The 20,572-nt window shown below is 39.6% G+C and overlaps 1 protein-coding gene and 1 pseudogene across 5 annotated transcripts in view; one reads left to right on the top strand and one right to left on the bottom strand.

Annotated features, from left to right (window-relative positions):
* LOC111168554 (cytidine monophosphate-N-acetylneuraminic acid hydroxylase) overlaps positions 1–20,572 on the top strand; it is a 92,931-nt gene that overhangs the window by 56,382 nt on the left and 15,977 nt on the right. For all 5 annotated transcript variants that reach the window (XM_089918428.1, XM_089918426.1, XM_022562323.2 and 2 more), the window contains 7 exons: positions 4–113; positions 2,391–2,581; positions 8,154–8,301; positions 8,631–8,712; positions 9,463–9,600; positions 11,514–11,649; positions 19,311–19,451. In XM_089918428.1, coding sequence (XP_089774554.1) covers positions 4–113; positions 2,391–2,581; positions 8,154–8,301; positions 8,631–8,712; positions 9,463–9,600; positions 11,514–11,649; positions 19,311–19,451 — 946 coding nt within the window. The remainder of the gene's footprint in view (positions 1–3; positions 114–2,390; positions 2,582–8,153; positions 8,302–8,630; positions 8,713–9,462; positions 9,601–11,513; positions 11,650–19,310; positions 19,452–20,572) is intronic.
* On the bottom strand, positions 4,156–6,396 carry LOC115802020 (tissue alpha-L-fucosidase pseudogene; annotated as a pseudogene).

Raw genomic sequence — 20,572 nt, 5'->3', positions numbered from 1 at the left:
TAGTTGTGGAAAAGAATGAAGAAAATGGACTTTTGTTTCTAGAACTGAATCCTCCTAACCCCTGGGATTCAGAGCCCAGATCTCCTGAAGATTTGGCTTTTGGGGAAGTGCAGGTAAGGAAACATTAAATTGTAATAATCTTAAAAACAAAAATAGAACTAAGATTTCCTCTTATATATATATTTACATCCCGTATTACCTTGAATATTCTTGGAGGTGGCTGGTTAGGACATATAATATAGTTATTCTGAACTCTTGAGCAAATTTTTTAGGAACCCCCAGAACTTGCCAGGAATTACAAGGAAATACATCCAGAAAAAAACAAAACAAAAAATCTTTTAGCGGAGGTCCCAGAGGAGAGTCATGCAAAACTACTGGCGGAAGTTCAGAAATTGCCCTTGATACCAAATCACTATCAGGTAAAACGGCCAGTTGCATATTTCTGCACACTGCCCTGAGAACTTTACAAACCTTCTTGTGCATTCTCCTACCTTTAGAAGAGAGTTCGCTCCAGAGAAAACACTTTGATAGTTTGAGAGAGGTAAACAATCAAAAATTAAATTTTCTGGAGTATTTGAGAATCTTTTCATTTGAGAAAATGGGCTGTTACTTTTTTGAGGAAACAAATGGGAACCTATTAGAATAGGCACAATCACCTGAATTTGATTTCTTTTTATTTTTTTATAGATTTATTTATTTATTTTTGGCTGCGTTGGGTCTTCGTTGCTGTGCGTGGGTTTTTCTCTAGTTGCAGAGAGCGAGGGCTACTCTTCGCTGTGGTGCGTGGGCTTCTCATTGCGGTGGCTGCTCTTGTTGCGGAGCACGGGCTCTGGGCGCGTGGGCTCAGTAGTTGTGGCTCGATGGCTCTAGAGAGCAGGCTCAGTAGTTGTGGTGCACGGGCTTAGTTGCTTCGCGGCATGTGGGATCTTCCCGGACCAAGGCTCCAACCCATGTCCCCTGCATCAGCAGGAGGGTTCTTAACCACTGCGCCACTAGGGAAGCCCTGATTTCTTGACCTCTCCTTACGCTCTTTATTGGCTTTTCACACTGGAGTTTCTACTACCTTATCTCTGCTCCTGGTGTTTTCCTTTTTCCTGTGGATATGCCAGATCAGGGGAAGGAAGTGAGGGATTGATTTAGAATCCTCTGGTCTATGCCAGTCTCTAAGTCACTGTTTATAGCCATTCTCAGAGGATCCTGACATCCTGAGTGAGTCAGCAGGTAATTTAGAAGAGAAAGCCTTACAAGCCTGTTTAGCCAGGCTGCATGGCTATGCCAACCCAATCTCGGGTGGCCTCAGCCTGCAGTGTCTTGAAGCAGAATCTCAGTTCCCTGACCAGAGATTGAAGCCAGGCCACGGCAGTGAGAGCACTGAATGCTAACCACTAGACCATGAGGGCCAGTGACAAGGCCTTGGCTTGTCTGCTTTGTAGAAATAAATTTCAACAAGAGACGAAAAGTAGTGAAACAAGTAAAGTTTTTATTAGGAGGAAGAATGTACGTGTGAATAAACACACGAGTGGGCTCAGAGAGAGATAGTTGTCCCTTCGTGGTAGTTTAAATCACTTATATCGGGCATTTCTTCTGGGTTTCCTCTGGCCAGTCATCTTGCTTTGCCTGGCTCTGAGTCTGTATTTGGTTATAACTCAGGGTCCTCCCCTGTGTGTGTGTGTATCTCTTAGCCAAGATGGTTTCTAGTCCAGAGGCCTATGGGAAGGTTGACATCACCTACTGTGGGGTGGCGCCCCTCCCTTTCTGGCCCCCTGAGGAGCCTTTCTGCACAGGTGTAGTCAGGAAGTTCTCCTTGACCTCGAGAATGAGGTATATGTGGTCTCTTTATCTCTTATCTGGGCAGGACTCAGCTCCTCTCTGCTCCAGCTATTATCTTTGTCTTGGAGTATCTGTCCACAGGCGACAAACTCCAGCTGCTCAGCCTGGGGCCCATCTATCTCCTGCCTTAAACCCACCAGGAATCATTCATTCGTGTACCTATTCCCAGCCACTCCAGCATTTAAATCCCCAAGTGTGTGCCATAACGTCTCTAATTGCCCTTCCTTGTAAATTGTGCTTTGAAGGACTGGCCACAAACGCTATTCTGCAATGCAGACTGTAAATAAATATTTAGGAGCTAATTTAAAGAGAGTAGGGCTGGGTAAATCAATTGGTTTGACACCTAAAACCCACATGAACACTTCTATTCTACTAAACTAGTGACCTGTGCTGAGAGTTGTATTCTATATAAACACTCCTGCTGGGTCTCACTTGCATCCTGTTTCACTGAACAGACTTAGGAGCCAAGTTCTCCAATGTGACTTGTCAGCTAAGCAGCCGAGTTCATTTTTGCTGGCTGGTAATGATTTAATAATCTGAATCTCGCTGTCTTCCGACAGATAACATACCTGACTCATGCCTGCATGGACCTCAAGCTGGGAGACAAGAGGATGGTGTTCGACCCTTGGTTAATCGGTCCTGCTTTTGCCCGAGGATGGTGGTTACTGCATGAGCCTCCATCTGACTGGCTGGAGAGGCTGTACCAAGCGGACCTAATTTACATCAGTCACATGCACTCAGACCATCTGAGGTAATGAAGTCTGAGCACTCAACTCTGAAGAAAATGCTGCAGTAAAGGCATCGCTGGTTTTCAGGTTCTTTTGCAATCATTGCTCATTTTGAGGTAGATTCAGTTGGGCTGATGATAAGAGGACTAATTTAGATAAATGCTTACATTTGCAGAGCATAATTTTTAAAGTGCTTTCACGCTTTATACCACTGGGAATGCGAAAGGAGCTATTGTGGGAAGGAGGACAGGGGTTAATAACCCTCCACCCTCTCACTTCCCACCCTCAGGGTACTTGGTGAAAGTCTAGGTTTAAGGATTATTAATGTTGACTCCCTTTTTTTTTTTTTTTTTTGCGGTACGCAGGCCTCTCACTGCTGTGGCCTCTTCCGTTGCGGAGCACAGGCTCCGGACGCGCAGGCTCAGCGGCCATGGCTCACGGGCCCAGCTGCTCCGTGGCATGCGGGATCTTCCCGGACCGGGGCACAGTCCCCTGCATTGGCAGGCGGACTCTCAACCACTGTGCCACCAGGAAAGCCCCCCTTTTTTAGTTCAACATTTATGGTAGGAATCAGCACACGTTTCCTATAAAGGGCCAGGGTGTAACTATTTTTGGCTTCACAAGCCATATGGTTGGTGTTGCAGTGACACAGTTCTGCTGTTGTGGCGCCAAAGCACCCATAAACGGTCCTGAATCAGCCTGATTGTCTTCTAATAAACCTTATTTATGGACGATGACATGTGAATACCATAAAATTTTAATGTGTCACCAAATAGGATTGCCCTTCTGATTTCCTTTTCAACCACTTAAAAGGGTAAAAGGTTTTCTTAGCTTACAGCAGCAGGTCGCTGTGGTTTGCCAACTCCTGATTCGTAGCATTTCAACAACACTGAGCTCCCAACTTTTGAACCCTGAGTCCACTTCATCCTTCATTGAAACCAGAGCCATGTGATACTAAGGATAGGAACTGAACTTCCTTAACCCCAGCAATCAAAAAGGAGGAAGAGGAACTTGGATTTACAAAACCACACACATTTGTGAATTAACTGTTACCAGGAGAGGCAGGGTCATATTCCCAATCCCCTGGTGTCATTTCAGGGCCCTGTTTGTTCATGCTTATTCAGAAGCTTGCGTCACGACTGCTGGGCTGCCAGTGTAAACATCTAGCAGTGCCCACAGTGTTCTAAAATGAAGCAACTTCACCGTATTTTTTTCTGTGACTTTATTTGACAAAATTCACATGAAGGACATACTTTGATCGAAATGTCCATGGTGAGGGAAAATATGTTGTTTGCTGGACCCTTGATTTTTCTATTGAAAGCATATGAGATCTCTAAGGCACGAGTATGTTCTCTCTTTTTTTTAAGGAAACGGTTTAAAAACGAGTAATTAACTGCTTTAGTAACAAATTACCTGCAACACACTTAAAAATTGAACATCACCCACTGGGATATTGTGGTGCCACAATTAAAAATCGACTTGTCTACTGCACAATACCTTTGTTCCATACAAGCTTCTGGAATCAAACACATACAACTGCAGAATTATGAGAGGCCTGGGTTCATGCATTGTATAATAACAGTATTGTGTGGTACTAATTTCATATAGCTTGTATAGAGAGAACAGTATCACATAAACCAGGTGATTGCTTTATAGTAACTGTTACAAGATGCCATTGCCTAAGGTCCTGATGAGGGACATTCCATGAGAAAGTCCTGAATTTTAGGGAAGATAAGAACTTTTCAAGTCACTTAGCCCAGTTATTTCTCAACCACTGTCCTGAAAACCAGTTTCATTTTAATTTCAGGGAATTGTGTGGGCACAGTTGCCAGGCATTAAACACTGGTCCTCTACTGTAGTATCACAGTGCATTGGTTGTGTAGTGTACCGTGAATAGTTTATTACTGGAAGTTACCGAAACTTATAGTTTGCACTCCTTTGAGTTTATTTCTCTGATATAGAATAGACCCTTACTTTTTGACTCTTACCTAGTCAACTAATAAACACCAAAGTCATTTGTCCCCAGTCCTCTTGTCTGACCTTGATTTACTGAATAAAACCTCCTTTATTTACAAAAACAAGGGGGAAAGGCCAATGTGCTTTAGAAAAGTCTTTTTTTTTGGTAGAAAATAATTTGATGTACAAATTTATTTATTTGATTGTATTAAAGAAAGCAGGACAGAATCACATTCATTTTCTTCCTAGTATCACTGTAAACAGACTGAATTTCAGAGCTCTTAGTTTGCTTTGGAAACTTCTAAAAAGCTGCCTGTTAGCAGCCTAGGAAGCATTTTCCTTCCCCTCCAGTATCTCTTGCTCCTGGGGGTAGGTGGGGGTAATTGGTCACATTTGATGCTAAATAAATAGCATGTGGTGGATTTTGCCAAATCCTTTTCATCTCCTCCCATAGGCAACAGGATGACTTGGCTTATTCTTGATCTGAAGTCATTTGCATAAACAAGCAGGTTATGAAACACAGAATGGAGTGAAGTTTCCATTGTAGATAATTCCCAAAGTTAGGATGAGCTTAACTGTTCAATCCCTTCTGCTGATCAGAGAGAGAGATGCTAGCAATGGATCTCAGATCTTTGATCCTGTGAGACATCGGCGTAACATAATCCATTCCTTTTATTAAAATGCGTTGGAAAAGAGATGTCTGAGTAGACAAGAGTAGTTTATTACAGTGATGGTACTATAAAAGGAAAATCAAAGTGTAGGCAGTGTCCCTTTCTTGTTGAACTCCAGTGGTCACTCCACTCCTATCAGCTTTACAGTCCAAGCAAACTCAGTCGGAAGAGCAGAGGGTGGTAACTGGGACAGGTACATGAGGAGACCTTTACCTGGATTTGTGGACCACTTCATATCGTTTTCGATTCCCAGCTTTGTTCACTCTGTAGTCGAAGTAGTTATGGGGGATTTAAGGCTTAAGATTCCATCTTCTGGCCAGTGCAGGAAAATGGCATAAACAGCTGATCCTTTTGAGGTATACCACACAGAGGTCGTGTTTTTTTCAGATTGTACCCTCCATGGTTTGGAGGCATAGATAGCCTCCCCATTGATGCTCAGCCACTCCCCAACAGCAAGAAGCCTTTCTTGGAAGATGCGAGCAATCAGTCCATCTTTAGTTGGTCCAATGTTGAGAAGATAGTTGCCTCCCAAACTTACTGTCTGAATCAGTTCCGAAATGTTTTGAGATTCACTTGTGATGTCACCCATTGCCATGTTGTGACGATAGCCCCAGGACAGCTTGTCTGTTGAGGTGCACATCTCCCACTTGTGATCTGGCAAGGTCTCTGGCTTGAATTTATCTTGACAGTTGTAGTATCGTCCATGGCAACAGTAAATGACCTCATAGGCCATTTACTATGACCACATCCTTAACTGGCCTATCATTGTAGAGCAAGCAAGAAAATTTGTAGAGTTCCAATAAGTATCAGGACATTCCCACTCTCCATCAGACCAAATCAAGTCAGGTTTGTACCTGTTTAAGGCTTGTAAGTAACAAGAGCCAGGATTGGAATACAAATCTGCCAGATGCCAGATCCTCTTCAGGGTCCGGCAGACCATGTTGCCCTTCTTCAAGGCCCTGCTAACAAGGTCATATAGCTCTGGCATTGTTTTCGCACGGACAAAATGCTGTGTTTTGAAGCCATTTTTCTTATCACATAGGTAGAGAGGATGGAACCATTCTAAGAGTGGGTGATAGAGTCCATAGCGTATGTTCCTCTTTCGGATGGCTGTTCCCAACTCACCAACCAAATCACGATGGGGCCCCAGATCCTTAGAGTTCCAGTTCCAAGACACAGGACTTGGCCAGTTTTTGAAGCCTTCGTGATGCTTTGTTGTCAGGACTACATACCTGCTGGTGTTGGAGGGTCTCCTGCAGAGGTGGGGGGTGGCTGTGGCTCACTGTGAGGACAAGGACACTGACAGCAGAAGTTCTGGGCTAGAAAACAGTCTTTAGTCAACGAAATGTGATTTATTATGTTAATATATGAGTATCGTAATGGATGATATTATTAATAGATGACAGTAAGAATTGTTAACAATTTAGAAATTGCAAAGCAATAAACATCCATTTTAGAATAACTTATCCTAACTCCTGAAGTCCTTTAAAGTAGAAGATTTAGGTGGTTCACCCAGAGACTGAAGACGTGTTCAAAGAATCCTTGATTTTTTGAATCCTTTGTTTTTAGAGAAGAAAACCTACTGATTTTTTTCGTCTGGATTCTACTTATTTAATATAGTTCTGGAACTTGAATATTAGTGAAGTTTATAAGTGCTGATATGCTGATTTTGTTTATACTTTTCTTACTATTAAATATCTTATTTCACCTGACATTATACTCTATGCACAAGTCTGATTCTTAAACCAGATAGTACATTCATTAAAGTTGGAATTGCCTTCTTTTTTTTTTGAACCTGTTATTTTATATTGGAGTATAGTTGATTTACAATGTTGTGCTAGTTTCAGGTGTACAGCAAAGTGACTCAGTTATACATATACATGTATCTATTCTTTTTCAAATTCTTTTCCCATTTAGGTTGTTACATAATATTGAGCAGAGTTCCCTGTGCTGTACAGTAGGTCCTTGTTGGTTATCCATTTTAAATATAGCAGTGTGTACATGTCAATCTCAAATTGTCTTCTAATAGAAGAAGCACTAAGTTTAGGATCAGAAAACCTGAATTTGAATACCAATTTACTATCTGTTAGTCATGTATTTCTGAATATGTGTCCTCATTTATTAAAAGCAAACAAAAAATTAGAGGGTTTTTTGGTGAGAATCAAATAAAATAACGTGAAAGTGCCTAGCACCATGACTGATATATAATAGATATCTAAACAGCCATTTATTTGTTTATTATTCATGTTTTACCATACCCCACAGTGGTATATAATTCTCTTATGTAATGAATTCTCAGAAATGAGAATTGACAATCTATGTAGGTACTAAAAAAATGCTTGGATGGTTAATGGTGGGTGTACTGAGTTGGGATTACTACAAATGCTGAATGTCATTTTCCTCTACACTAGATTTTACTGTCTTGCCTACCTGCTAACCAACTCTCCTAAAGGACAAAGAACTCATTCTTTATACCACAGTGTGACTGTCAACCTTTGATGGTTGAAAAACCGTCTCCAGTGATGGGCAGTTCATAGGTTCTCCTTGTTTAATGGCCAAGACCTTTCTCTTATTGGGAGCTGCTAGTTGAGGGATGAGAAAAAATGAAGATCATGGAGACCTTCACCTACCAGAAACCTCTTCAGCAGGACTTTTCCCCTCTGCAACTTCTGTTAGAACTACCCTTGCTCAAAGCAGCATCAGTGTGGAAGATGGAATTTGCACTCCTGGTTTGATATATACACTGTGGTATATGGTATGTTCTCACAATAAAGAGAAATCTCCTAGGAAACTCCCCTTATTGTTACAGTCAACCTTGAGAAAAAACTCTTCTTTTGGACTCTGCAGAGAGTCTGGTATTTCAGTACCTTTCTTCTTGGTCAACATGTTGGTGTAAGGAGCAGACTGTCTCTTATACTAGATGATTCTATTTTTTCACCTTTCAACCTTTGAATTCTTCTGATCCTAGTTACCCCACACTGAAGAAGGTTGCTGGAAGAAGACCAGATATTCCCATTTATGTCGGAAACACGGAAAGACCTGTCTTTTGGAATCTGAAGCGGAGTGGTGTCCAGTTGACTAATATCAATATAGTGCCATTTGGAATATGGCAGCAGGTCAGATATCTGTGTTCTTTCCATACTTTTCAGTTATGCTTTCTGGGGTAAATTTTAGACGAGGTGGTCGCTTTAAACACTAAGGAAACAATGGCCTACTTTTTCTGTACATAGTACTGTGTAAATACCTAGCACTGTGTAAATCTCTGTTTGAGCTAAAGTAAAAGGTGGCTTTTCTCTCCATTTATCAATGGTATGATTCTCCTGGATAATAAATCCAGTTCTGAATAAAAGGGATTTCTTTCCAGAAGAGATGACAATTTCTTCAAATATTGAATTAAAAGCCAAACTGACATAAACTGTTGTTGGTTTTATTGTTAAAATTCCAGGTAGACAAAAATCTTCGATTCATGATCTTGATGGATGGCGTTCATCCTGAGATGGACACTTGCATTATCGTGGAATACAAAGGTATTTTCTTATTCTCATTAACAGTGAAAAATGAAAAATATTCTTGGTAAGAAGGATAATAAGAGCTATCCAAAATTTCATCCTATGTTCACCTTCTTCTTCCATCTTCATTTTCCATAGAATATAATATATTCTATCCCTGTCTTAGGAAGAGGGGCTCTCATTCAGATAATCTTACAGAGAACAAATTAGCAGTAATGTGCTCGATGTAGTGACAGGCGCAAAGATTCTATATTTCACCTATAGTAACTTATTCAAAACTGCCTTTATTGAATAAGTGTTTTACTTTCATCTTGAAATACTATGATGTAACGTAATCATACACTTCTGCCTTTCATGTGAGAAGATGGCTTTACACCAACAATCATTGAATAGAATTTCCAAGGGGTTGAGAGATTTGTGTTGATTCGGTCACTCTTTCCCCTGCATCCTTTGGGCTCAACATCTGAAGATAGCCGGCCGAGGAAAGTAGTCTATCTACGATCCGGAGTGGAATTAAGCTAACTCTCCTCACCCAGAACCCACTAATCAGACAGGATGAGTTTATTCACTTGAAAGTTCAAAATGTGCTATTGAAGAGTTTAGATTTTGAAACCTTACTCTCTCTTTTCCTTGGACATAAGCAACTCTTCTGTAATTGAATGAGTCAGATTATACAGACTTACATGGAAGAGTTTGTTGACCTGGGATTTCAAACTGTGGTTTTCAAGATTTCACCTTGAGTATTGATGCCACTTTATTTTTCCACAGGTCATAAAATACTCAATACAGTGGATTGCACCAGACCCAATGGGGGAAGGCTGCCTATGAAGGTTGATCTAATGATGAGTGATTTTGCCGGAGGGGCATCAGGCTTTCCGATGACTTTCAGTGGTGGAAAATTTACTGGTAATACTTTATATCAAAGTGATGCCAAGGAGCACGCATGGCACTTTGCTAAATGCTGTGCGAATCAATACAAAAATAATTAAGACATGATCCTTCCCAACAAGAAGCTTACAATCTTATTGGGAAACCAGACTTGCAAATCACAGATATACAAGCTGAAGTTTCCAGCTCAGAATATGCTGATGGAGCATGAAGGAAACACTGAGGAGATTAGGGAGCATCTCAGGAAAAGTCAAGAAAAAGAATCATTTGGATCAATTTGATTCCTGATGTAGACTGTAGAGCAGAACAGGAAGAGTCTGACATTGGTAATCCAGGCTTAAATGCTCTTGGTATGTGGTTCAGAATAGGGTGTGGGCAACTCGAGGTGGGCACATCCCCTTGGACTTGTGGAATGCCCATACAGGGGAGGAATGAGGCAAAGGAAGCTCCTCTAAAGTATGGGGTTTCTGGGGGCCGGGGAAATAGTGGTCAAAGAGTACAAACTTCTAGTTAATAAGATGAGTAAGTTCTGGGGATGTAACGTACAGCATGATGACTATAGTTAACAATACCGTGCTATATACTTAAAAGTTGCTAAGAGGGTAGATCTTACATGTTCTCATCACACACACACAAAATGGTAATATGTGAGGTGATGGAGGTTAACCAACCTTATCGTGGTAATCATTTAGCCATACATGCATGTAATGAACCCATCCTTGTGCGCGCACGCACATACATTTAAAAAGGTCTAGAATATACCAAAATGTTAATAGTGGTTGTGTCTACCTTATGGATAACTTATTTTTTTCTGTATCCTTGTCTGTGTTTATCAGATTTTCATAGCAGTAACAGTAAGAGCAGTTCCCTGACATGGTACCCCACATGCTCTGGGCCCTGCCTAATTTCAACTTCCTTTACTGCCTGTATCCCCATTGCTTGACAAGTGTCAGCCCATACTGGCCCGCTTTTTGTTCCTCAGACCCAATACATCAAGTCCATCTGTGCCCTGGACCTTTGTATGTGCTGTTTCCGCTGCCTGGAGTGCTATTGCTTTTGACCTCCACGTGGTCGGCAACTTCTATGTCTCTGTGTTCTATGATTCCAATGTCATCTTCACTAACTGCCCTAATATGCCCCTCCACCCCACACCTCATCACCCCAGCCACTCTCCATCCCATGGCCCGTTTTACTTTCTTCCTAGCTCATCACTCTTTGAAATGAACTTATTTCCTTATTCCTTATTTGCTTTCACTAGAATGAATGCTCCTTAAGAACAGGGACCTGCTTTATCTTGTTCACCACTGTATTCTCAATTCCTAGAACTACGTCTGGCACATAGTAGGTGCTCAATAAATATCAAGCAAATGAATGAACGAGCAAACGAACAAATGAACAACCTGTGAGGTAGGCAACATGATTCTATTTTACAGAGGAGAAAACAGACTTAAAGAATTTAAGTGGTGGAGCTGCATTTTGATCCTAAGTCTTAACTGACTCCGACATCCACGCCCTTGACCACTGTGCATCACCTGGGTGTAATGAACATGCTTTGCTTTTCTAATCCATGCAAATAGCAAAGCCATTTCCATGTTAGTAGAGAGTTAAGCATTACAAGAATTACAGTGTCCTTAAAAGGTGCATGCATGCAAGATACAACTACACGTGCCACCCTGTTTATTCAGCTAGGGTCCAAATGAATTGCCATTAACAAGGAGAGGGTTCAGTGTCTCTGGCTGGTTTGGAAACATTTTCCTAGTAACCAACTGAAATTTGCAAAATAAAGCCACTAATGACAAGGAGCTTTGCTCTCTGTCTGCATTAGTTAGCTGTCAATTTTTATCTCCTGAAAGCCTTCTAATCTACTAGAACTCTTGTTTTTCTGTGATTTCTGAACAGAGGAAATTCTAATCCAAACCCTGTTATTCCAGAGGAATGGAAAGCCCAATTCATTAAAACAGAAAGGAAGAAACTCCTGAACTACAAGGCTCGGCTGGTGAAGGACCTACAACCCCGAATTTATTGCCCTTTTGCTGGGTATTTCGTGGAATCTCACCCATCAGACAAGTATGGCCGGATATTTTGCATAACATATTTACACACGAGTTAATGTATGCTGGGATGAATGATTTATGAATACATGATGAATACAACATGAAATGAGAAGAAGTAATTAGTAGGAGTCTGGAGCTTATTTAACAAGCTGCCTGGGAACAGAGAGCCATGCTTGACAGCTAGAGTTAATTCAGATAGATTTTGTCCAAAAGGATCCTGGAAAGAATGAAGGCAACTGATATGTATTCAGTATACACTAGGAATTGAACTGGGGCTTTTAATCATTTAGTCTTCCAATGACACTGTAAGGTAGGTGTTATTATACCTGTTTAAGTTAGGGAATCTGAAACTCAGAGGCTAAGGGACTTGCTTGAAGTCACCCCGCTGGAAACACTGGAGGTGAGAAATGAATCCTGGTATGCCTAGCTCTAAAGCTATTTTCTCTATACCACACTACCTCTCAGAATAGAGACTGTATCATCATCAAGTTATTTTCTCATTTTTGAGTATCTAAAAGGACTTCTCTTGCAGCAACATAACCTCTAGATCTTGTTTTTCAAGTGTAGTTTTGGAGGTCAATGAGTTTTCTTTGAGAATGTTTAAATGTTGAATTTTCACTTTAATGGTCAAATGAATGACAATCTTAATACTGGGTATTACACAAGATTTCATAAATGTGAATATTCACACTTATGGTTCTCTTTTGGTCACTTTGATACCAAGTCATCATTAAAGATTTAGCAGTTAACTTTTAATAATAAAATGTTTCTCAAACAGGAGAAACTTCAAATTTAAGAAACATTGTTTTTTTAGTTCAGCTTAACTACTGTTTTTAGATTGGATTGTCCTTCTTGGGACTTTACTACTGTCAGGTGCCTGAGCTGGGGAAGTGCTTTTCCTTTTCTCTCAAAACATGGACCCTGTGATCCAAAATTTCCTATGAATTACTAAAGCCAAACTAAACATTTGCAAGATTGTTAGTGTCCTTTTGAGGTTTTGAGTAGACCTGCTAGGGCCGAACAATGAGAACATTTATTATTTATATTGCAATCACATTAACTATATAAATTAGTTTAGTATAAATAATATAATTTTGTTATTTAGTCCAAAAACAAGGCATGTCTTTTCATTTGTATAGGTTTTCTTTTGTGTCATTCAGCGGCATGTGAAAGTTTTCTTTATATAAGACTCACACACTTCTGGTTATGTTTATTCCTAGATATTTTCACTTTTTCTTTTGGTTGCTATTGTAAATTCAGTCTTTCCTATAATTATGTTTCCTAAGTAGTAGTTGTTTTAATTGTTTGGAATAGTTTTCGGCTGATTCTCTTTAAATCATCTGTGAATAGTGGTGGTGATATCTCCTTTCATTACTTTATATGTCTGATTCATTGATGTTGTTTCATTGCATTATTTCAAGTAAAATATTCCTGACTTAGAATGTTTATGCTCACTTAACTATGAAGGATGGAAGATGGAGTAGGTACAGTGAAATTAATGGAGGTAGACAGCAAATGAAGGACTTAGTGAACCAGGGAAGGGTTGTCTGTGTCAAGTGACAATGATACAGAACCAGGGGAATGAGCTACTCCAATATTACTAAAGTTGATGGCCCTGGAAAACTTCCCTTCAATTTCCCCCAAACCCTTCAGTTTTCTAAAGAAAATACTAGTTATCAGTGAATAGGTGTGTCTCACACTCAATCTTGATCTAGAGCGAAATGACAATCAGTTAATGCGACAAAAATAAACTTCTCAGTGCCTGCCAATGTAGACATGGCACAAAGGTTTCACTTAAATGCACTAAGATTCAGTGTAGTTAAGAACCAGTATGGCACAGACACCAAGCAATCAGAACAGATAACAAGTAGTGCTGGATCAGGTCCTGGAGGCTCTGCTCTCTCAAACTTTAATCCTTTAGTTGACTGAATTGAGAGAGAGCTAGGAGGCCCCAGGGGAGGGTCAGGTGCCTGGGACAGCAAAGAGGGCACTCAGGGAAGCAGCTTTGAACCAACTGGCATAGAACTATTTCAGTATTTTAGCAACTGTTATGCCTTCTGGCTGAACATCAGTCTGTCCTTAGAGCAATGGAAAAAGGAGCAGAGAAGAGATTCTGCTGCCATTTCCAGCTCTCACATCATACTACGTGGAAATAGCCAAGAACTAAGGGATTAGACTGTGGTGGTATTTTGCATACCACACTGCTTTGGACAGTGGTGAGCATCTGTGAAAAGATACAAAGAGAAAGCGTGTCTAAGATAAATCCAGGAGAGTCTGTTTGAGAAGGTGAAAACAGTGGGTTCTATCACTTTCATGTTCTTAGTTATGGGTCACTCAAGTAAAAAGTACAAAATCGATTGCAATATTTGCCACATGACACTGTGGAGAGTATTAAAGTCAGGCCGGTGAGGAAGTATTATTGAACGTGAATTTTTACAAAAACTCAGAGAATTTCCTAAATTGGCTTCATGTTAAATGTTCCACGTCAAAGCATGTAGTCTGAATGCAGATAAGTTAAGCATCCTTTGAGATGATCTTACGGTCTAAGGTTTAACTAGAGAAGAGGAACCAGGCAAGATAATGGACATTTGAAGTGACTTAATCTATTACCTAAAATGTGAGAAGGAAATAATTTTTTGCATTGGACCCACAAAGGGTTCTCTGCCTGAGAGGTTAAAAATGGAATTGTACCCCAGACTCAGGTGTATTAGAGAGGTAGAGAGATGGTCTGTATCTGTGGAAAAACAGAAATACAAGCAGAGAAAAGAATGCATTGTACATATGGAAAAATTCAAGTAACTGGATTTCTAGTCATAAACCATGGAGACTAGAAGGTAGTAAGATAGTATTTTTAAATTGCTTAAAGAAAAGAATGGTCAACATAGACTCTATATCCAGTGAAAATATCCTTCAGGAATGAGGGTAAAATAGAAACATTCCTAGATGAAGGGAAACTAAGGCAATTCATTATAAGAAGACCTACTTTAAAAGAAATGCTAAAGAAAGTTATTTAGATAAAAGGGAAATGACACTAGAGGGAAACTTCTGGAGGGACCACACTACCCAATTGTAAGACTTGCTATAAAGCTCCAGTAATCAAGACAGCATGATATTGATGAAGGGATAAACACATAGATTAACGGAATAGAGTCCAAAAACAGAGCCACCCAAATATAGCCATTTGATTTTTGACAAAGGTACAAAAACAATTCAGTGGAGAAAAGACAGTCTTTTCAATAAATGTTATTGAATGTTGAGCAATTAATTGGACATTCATATGCAAAAAATGAACCTCAATATAGTAGACCCTGCACTATATACCAAAAAATAAGTCAAAATGGGTCATAGATTGAAATGTAAATGTAAAACTATGAAATTTTTAGAGGAAAATATAGGAGAAAATCTTCATGACCTTGGGTTAAGCAAAGACTTCTTAGATAGGACACCAAAAGCACAATCCATAAGTGAAAATTTTAATAAATTGGGCTTTATCAAAATTAAAATTTTTGCTCTGTGAAAGACACTGCTAAGAGAATAAAATGATAAACTACAGACCATGAGAAAAATTCGCAAATCATATATCTGATTAACAATTTGTATCTAGAATATATAATGAACTTTCAAAAATCAGTGTAAGGAAACAAAGAACTCAGTAATAAATGGGCAAAACATTTTGACCAGGTACTCCACCAAAGAAGATATATTGATGCAAATGAGCATAAGAAATGACGTGCCCATATCACTAGTCATTAGAGAATGCAGATTAAAGCCACAATGAAATAAGAATTAAAGTTAATAAAATTTTGAAAGATTAACACTATCCAGTTATGGCAAAGATACAGAGCAATAGGACCTCTCAGACATTGCTGTTGAGAATTCAAAATGATACAGCTATCTGGAAAGCAGTATGGCTGTTGCTTTAAATATACATTTATCATACGACCCAGAAATTCCATTCATGGATATTTACCCTAGAGAAACTAAACTTTTATTCACACAAAACTATACACAAATATTAATAGTAGTTCTAGTCATAATTACCAAATCAACTCAAATGTCCTTCAGCAGGTGAATGGACAAACTGTGGTATATCCACACCATGGAATACAATAGAAAATAAATAACTACTGATATACACACAACCTGGTTGAATCTCAAAGGTATCGTGCTAAGTGAAAGAAGTCAGTCTCAAAAGATTATATATTGTGATTCCACTTATATGACATTCTGAGAAAGGCAAAACTATTGGGATGGAGAAAAAGGTCAGTGGTTGCCAGAGGTTAGGCTGAAGGGAAGGGAGGGTTTGACTAAAAAGGGCCAACATGGGGGAGTTTTGAGAGAACAGAATATAGAGCAGAGAGAAGTGCTCTGTATCCTGATTTTAGTAGTAGCACAAATCTATACATGTGTTAAAATTCATAGAGCTGTTCACCAAAAAAAATCCAAAAATTGGATCTAAGTAAATCTTAAAAACAACAACAAAAAAGCTAACAGTTATTCTTAACACCTCAGTCATGTTAATTAAAGCTATGTATTTATTTAGGTCATATTTGTGATACAACAAATATATATGCACATCTTATATAATACACAACCCCTTGAAAAAACCAAAATATACAATTAATCCATTTGGTAGTATTTGAAGCATAGTTTTATTATTTTAAATGTTAAAGTCTTTTAGATGTTTTAATTTTGCTTTTATAAGATTCTGTCAATTGTATAGAGCATCTATTTGATCACGAAGTGACTCAGCCCCTAACATTAATGGTGTTTTTATGAGCAAGTACCAGTACCATCTGCTTCATTGCTGATCACTTTATGATCAGTGCCTGGAACATTTTGTGAACAAAGGTCAGGGACTGCCCCCATGCAGACGGAATGCATATGTCTTTCTACTCTGAGGGTACACTTACCTGTAAATTTGTTGGATGGTAAAGAAGCTGATAGACTTATCAGTCCTTGAGATAAGTTTTTATGACAAAATCCTGTAAGCACTGTGGCCATAATTTCTCATCCATTGAGGGGGCAGGGTACCGTAGGGGAAATAGTGTGCGTGGAATTTACGGTCTTTCCTACTACCACTTATTAGGACCAATTTTTTTGACTTCTCTGGGCTTCATGTGACTCATCATTAAAACCTGACTCTTTTCACTGTGAAGTTCTTCTCTGTCCTCTGATGACATATCTATATGTGTCTAGTCACTTAATGTGTCCTTTTGCTGATATGTTTCCTTCTTTATTACCTTCTTGTTGATATTACTTAGCTGTCTCTCATCTTCCAAATATTTCCAGAAAGATTGGCCTAAAGTTAAAATATAATTTATTTCGATCAGTGCTGTTCATCATTCATTCATTCATTTTTTGAGCAGCATGTGCTAGGTGCTGGAGAACTAGAGACGAAATGACTGTCTTCAGAGTTGGAAGAGAAAAACAATAGTAACACAGAATGATAAATGTTATGGTACATGGTTCTGGAGGTAATGGGATACAGATGGGAGTCGGAAAATGACTACTGGATGAGACTGTGAAGCAAAGTTTTGAAGTATGGGTAGACACCCACCAGCAAAGATGGAAAGATGCTGAGATGAGAGGTTGCAGTTCAGTGTAGGGGACTGAGGTGGGTGTATTGGGGCGGGGGGCAGTGGGAACCAGACAGTGAACACCGCTGTGTGTCACTCCACATGGCTTGGATTTTATCCTTAAGAATGAGGAACCTGGTAAAGGAGTCTAACAAGGAACAGAGACATGATCAGATGTGCACTGGAGAGGTTAGGTTGTTTGTCTGCATGGTGGGAAGGGAGACAGGAATGTCGATCCTGGAGTACAGTTTGAAAATCATTACAATAATCTCGGAAGGACGGATGAATGACAGTGGGGATTGAGAACTCAGATTCTAGAAATATAAAGGAGGTTGAATTGCAAGAACTTGGAGACAAACTGGATATGATGGTTTCTTACTTAAGGACACTTGACCACTTAATGTGATGCTGCCATTTAAAGTAGTTGTAAGTCACAATTCTGTGTATTAGTAGTTGGCAGATGTTACCCTGTGTACGCACAATACCCCTCAGAGGGCAGTGTCTGGGTATTAACTTTATTATTATTTTAGAGAGGCAGACAAAGAAGCATCAAGAAGTTAAAGACTTTTGTGAATGCCACACATTATGTTTTAGGAAGAGTAATCTGATAGCATCCCAGTTCGGAGGCGGGGAGATCAGTTGGTGAACCATTTTGAGACTAGGGGTAGTAAGATGATGAGACAAAGAGGTGACACTGCTTCAAATTGAGGACTGCGCCAGTGGGAGGATATTCCCATGTGTAGGAAGGGACAAGTTAGACATCTTTGGGTGGAGAGATATCTTTACTCATGTCTGCAAGATCATAAATAATGTAAGTCAGTGGGGATGACAGTGGGGATTGAGAAAATACAGTGGGGACTGAGAAAATACCTTGGTGCTATAGAAATACAAATGCTTACATATGTTTTGTGTTTGTCTATCTGACTGAAGATATCTATCCAGTCTAGGTAACCCAGTTGTAGCTCAAGAAAGTAAAATTCCCTTTAACAGAAATGTCTGTCTATGTAACCCATGTCTGATGAAACACAGTGATAAATCCTGGATCCCTCTTTTTCTGCTCCAGCATCACCACAATTACCTGCCCATATGACATTAAAATTGATGATTTACAGCTTTTCCAGAAAGATTGTGGCTTGGAATTAAATTTGGGAGATACCCAGCGCTGATCAATAATAGCACAATTAGAAACTAGATCTCAGGAGGAACTATGACTGAGGATGTGTGTGTTCTTTTGTAACAGGTGGATTTCGATGGTTTTGAATGGAAAGCCTTTTTGGGGGGAGGGGGTTTATAAACAACAAATTTAGTTTTCAAACTTCTGGAGACTGGAAAGTCCAAGATCAAGGCGCTGGCAGATTTGATATCTAGTGAGGGTCCACTTCCTGGTTCCTAGACGCCTGTCTTTTTAAATGTAACCTCACATAATGGAAGGGGTTGGAAAGACTTATCAGACTTTACTCCAAAGTTGGGGAGACGCTCCTCCTCGTGGCCTCCTGGGAAGGATAAGCCCTGCTTTGGCGGTGGAGAGCTGGGTGGACACTGCCGACCTGGGGCAAGTCACCTGAGCCCTCTGATCCTTAGTCTCTTTCTCTATAAAACAAGAGTAATAATGGCAGGTATCTCAGTGGGTTGTGAAGATAAAATCAATTAGTTCATGTTAAACGCTTAGTATATACCTGCCAAGTAATATTTAATCATCTATATATTTCATTAATATTAAATATAAGAAAATGAATCACTATGCTATAAACTGAAACTAACACACTACTGTAAATAACTATACTTCAATTTAAAAAAACTGGAAAAAAATTAAATACAAGATTGTGTTATTCCTACCTCTTTATAGTAGTCTTGCTACATCTAACTTCAATTCCAATCACTATGTGATTATACTAAAAAACAAAGTATAAATAATAGCTGTTCCCTAATTAGGGACATTAACCCAAATATAGTCTTTATTTTTCCTGGGATAACTGCAGCGGGATTGGGAAGTAGGAATGCAGAGGAAACAAACAAACAAAAATTCTGTCATTGTTCTAATCAAAATTTCATCTGAGAATAAACTTTCTTACATGGGAATTTTCTTATTTCTCAGGTATATTAAAGAAACAAACATCAAAAATGACCCAAATGAACTCAACAACCTTATCAAGAAAAATTCTGATGTGTTAACATGGACCCCACGACCTGGAGCCACTCTTGATCTGGGAAGGATGCTAAAGGATCCAACAGACAGGTTTGGCTTAAATACTTTTTTTTTTTTTTTTTTTTTTTTTTTTGTGATACGTGGGCCTCTCACCGTTGTGGCCTCTCCCGTTGTGGAGCACAGGCTCTGGACGCGCAGGCTCAGCGGCCATGGCTCACGGGCCCAGCCGCTCCTCGGCATGTGGGATCTTCCCAGACCGGGGCACGAACCCGTGTCCCCTGCATTGGCAGGCCACCAGGGAAACCCGAATTAAACACTTATAGAGAAAAAAATGATTCAGGGATTTTTTCAATTTTATGAGAAAATAAAGGACATACCTGTGGTCTCTTGGCAGGTCCCTATTTGTCAGAATATTAAGTTTTTATTGAGTAGCATCCTCAGCTTGTCATGCATTAAGATCCACACATCACTTTTTAAAATGGAAGTCTTACTGTTTAAAGAAAATAAACTATTAAATAAGTATCTTTCAAATCTAGGGGAAAAAAGGCTGAGTTTTTTCTCAGTCCTATATAATAATTTTCTCATCCTATGTAATAATTACTCAAATGTTTTCCTCGTCTCAGAGCCTTACTTGAAAACAAAGAGTGAGGAAGTTTTTTCTATGAAGGACAGTTGATGCAGCTCAAAAATAAGTTGTCTGAAGTAACAAGCAATAAGCATGAGAATTAGTTTTCATATCAGTATAAACATTACCCAACTGCCAATTCCACAGACAGGACCTTTGAACAAGTAACAGTGCACTGGGAGTGCAATTCAGGAAAAGTTACTATTGATGTCACAGACCTATATCTTTACATATACTTGTCTTGAGCCAAATGGAACTGTTAGTTCCTCACCCTTATTTAGAAATGGACTGAACGTGTTGGAGAGCTGGGCACACAGTTGCCAACAGCACACCCCTCTCCTGGCCTTACCTTTGCAGAGTTGGTGTGAGTGGCGCAGCCAGCTGATTATGCCCTTCTGCTAACTTCCCATATCGAACTAGTTACCGAATCTGGTCAATTCTTCGTAAATCCCTCACAAATCCACCACTCGTCTCCAGCCTCTTCCGTCGTGACCTTAATTCGGCCTCTCACAATTCTTTTTCACCTAGATTCAAGCAGTGGCCCTTGACTTGGCTCTGTGCCTCCACCCTGCTCTCCTCTGATCTA

The sequence above is a fragment of the Delphinapterus leucas genome, chromosome 10, assembly GCF_059928025.1.
Source record: "Delphinapterus leucas isolate spDelLeu-1000000601 "Yukka" chromosome 10, BTC_Dleu_Yukka2, whole genome shotgun sequence".
NCBI classification, from domain to species: domain Eukaryota; kingdom Metazoa; phylum Chordata; class Mammalia; order Artiodactyla; family Monodontidae; genus Delphinapterus; species Delphinapterus leucas.
This window is presented reverse-complemented; position numbering and strand designations above follow the sequence as displayed.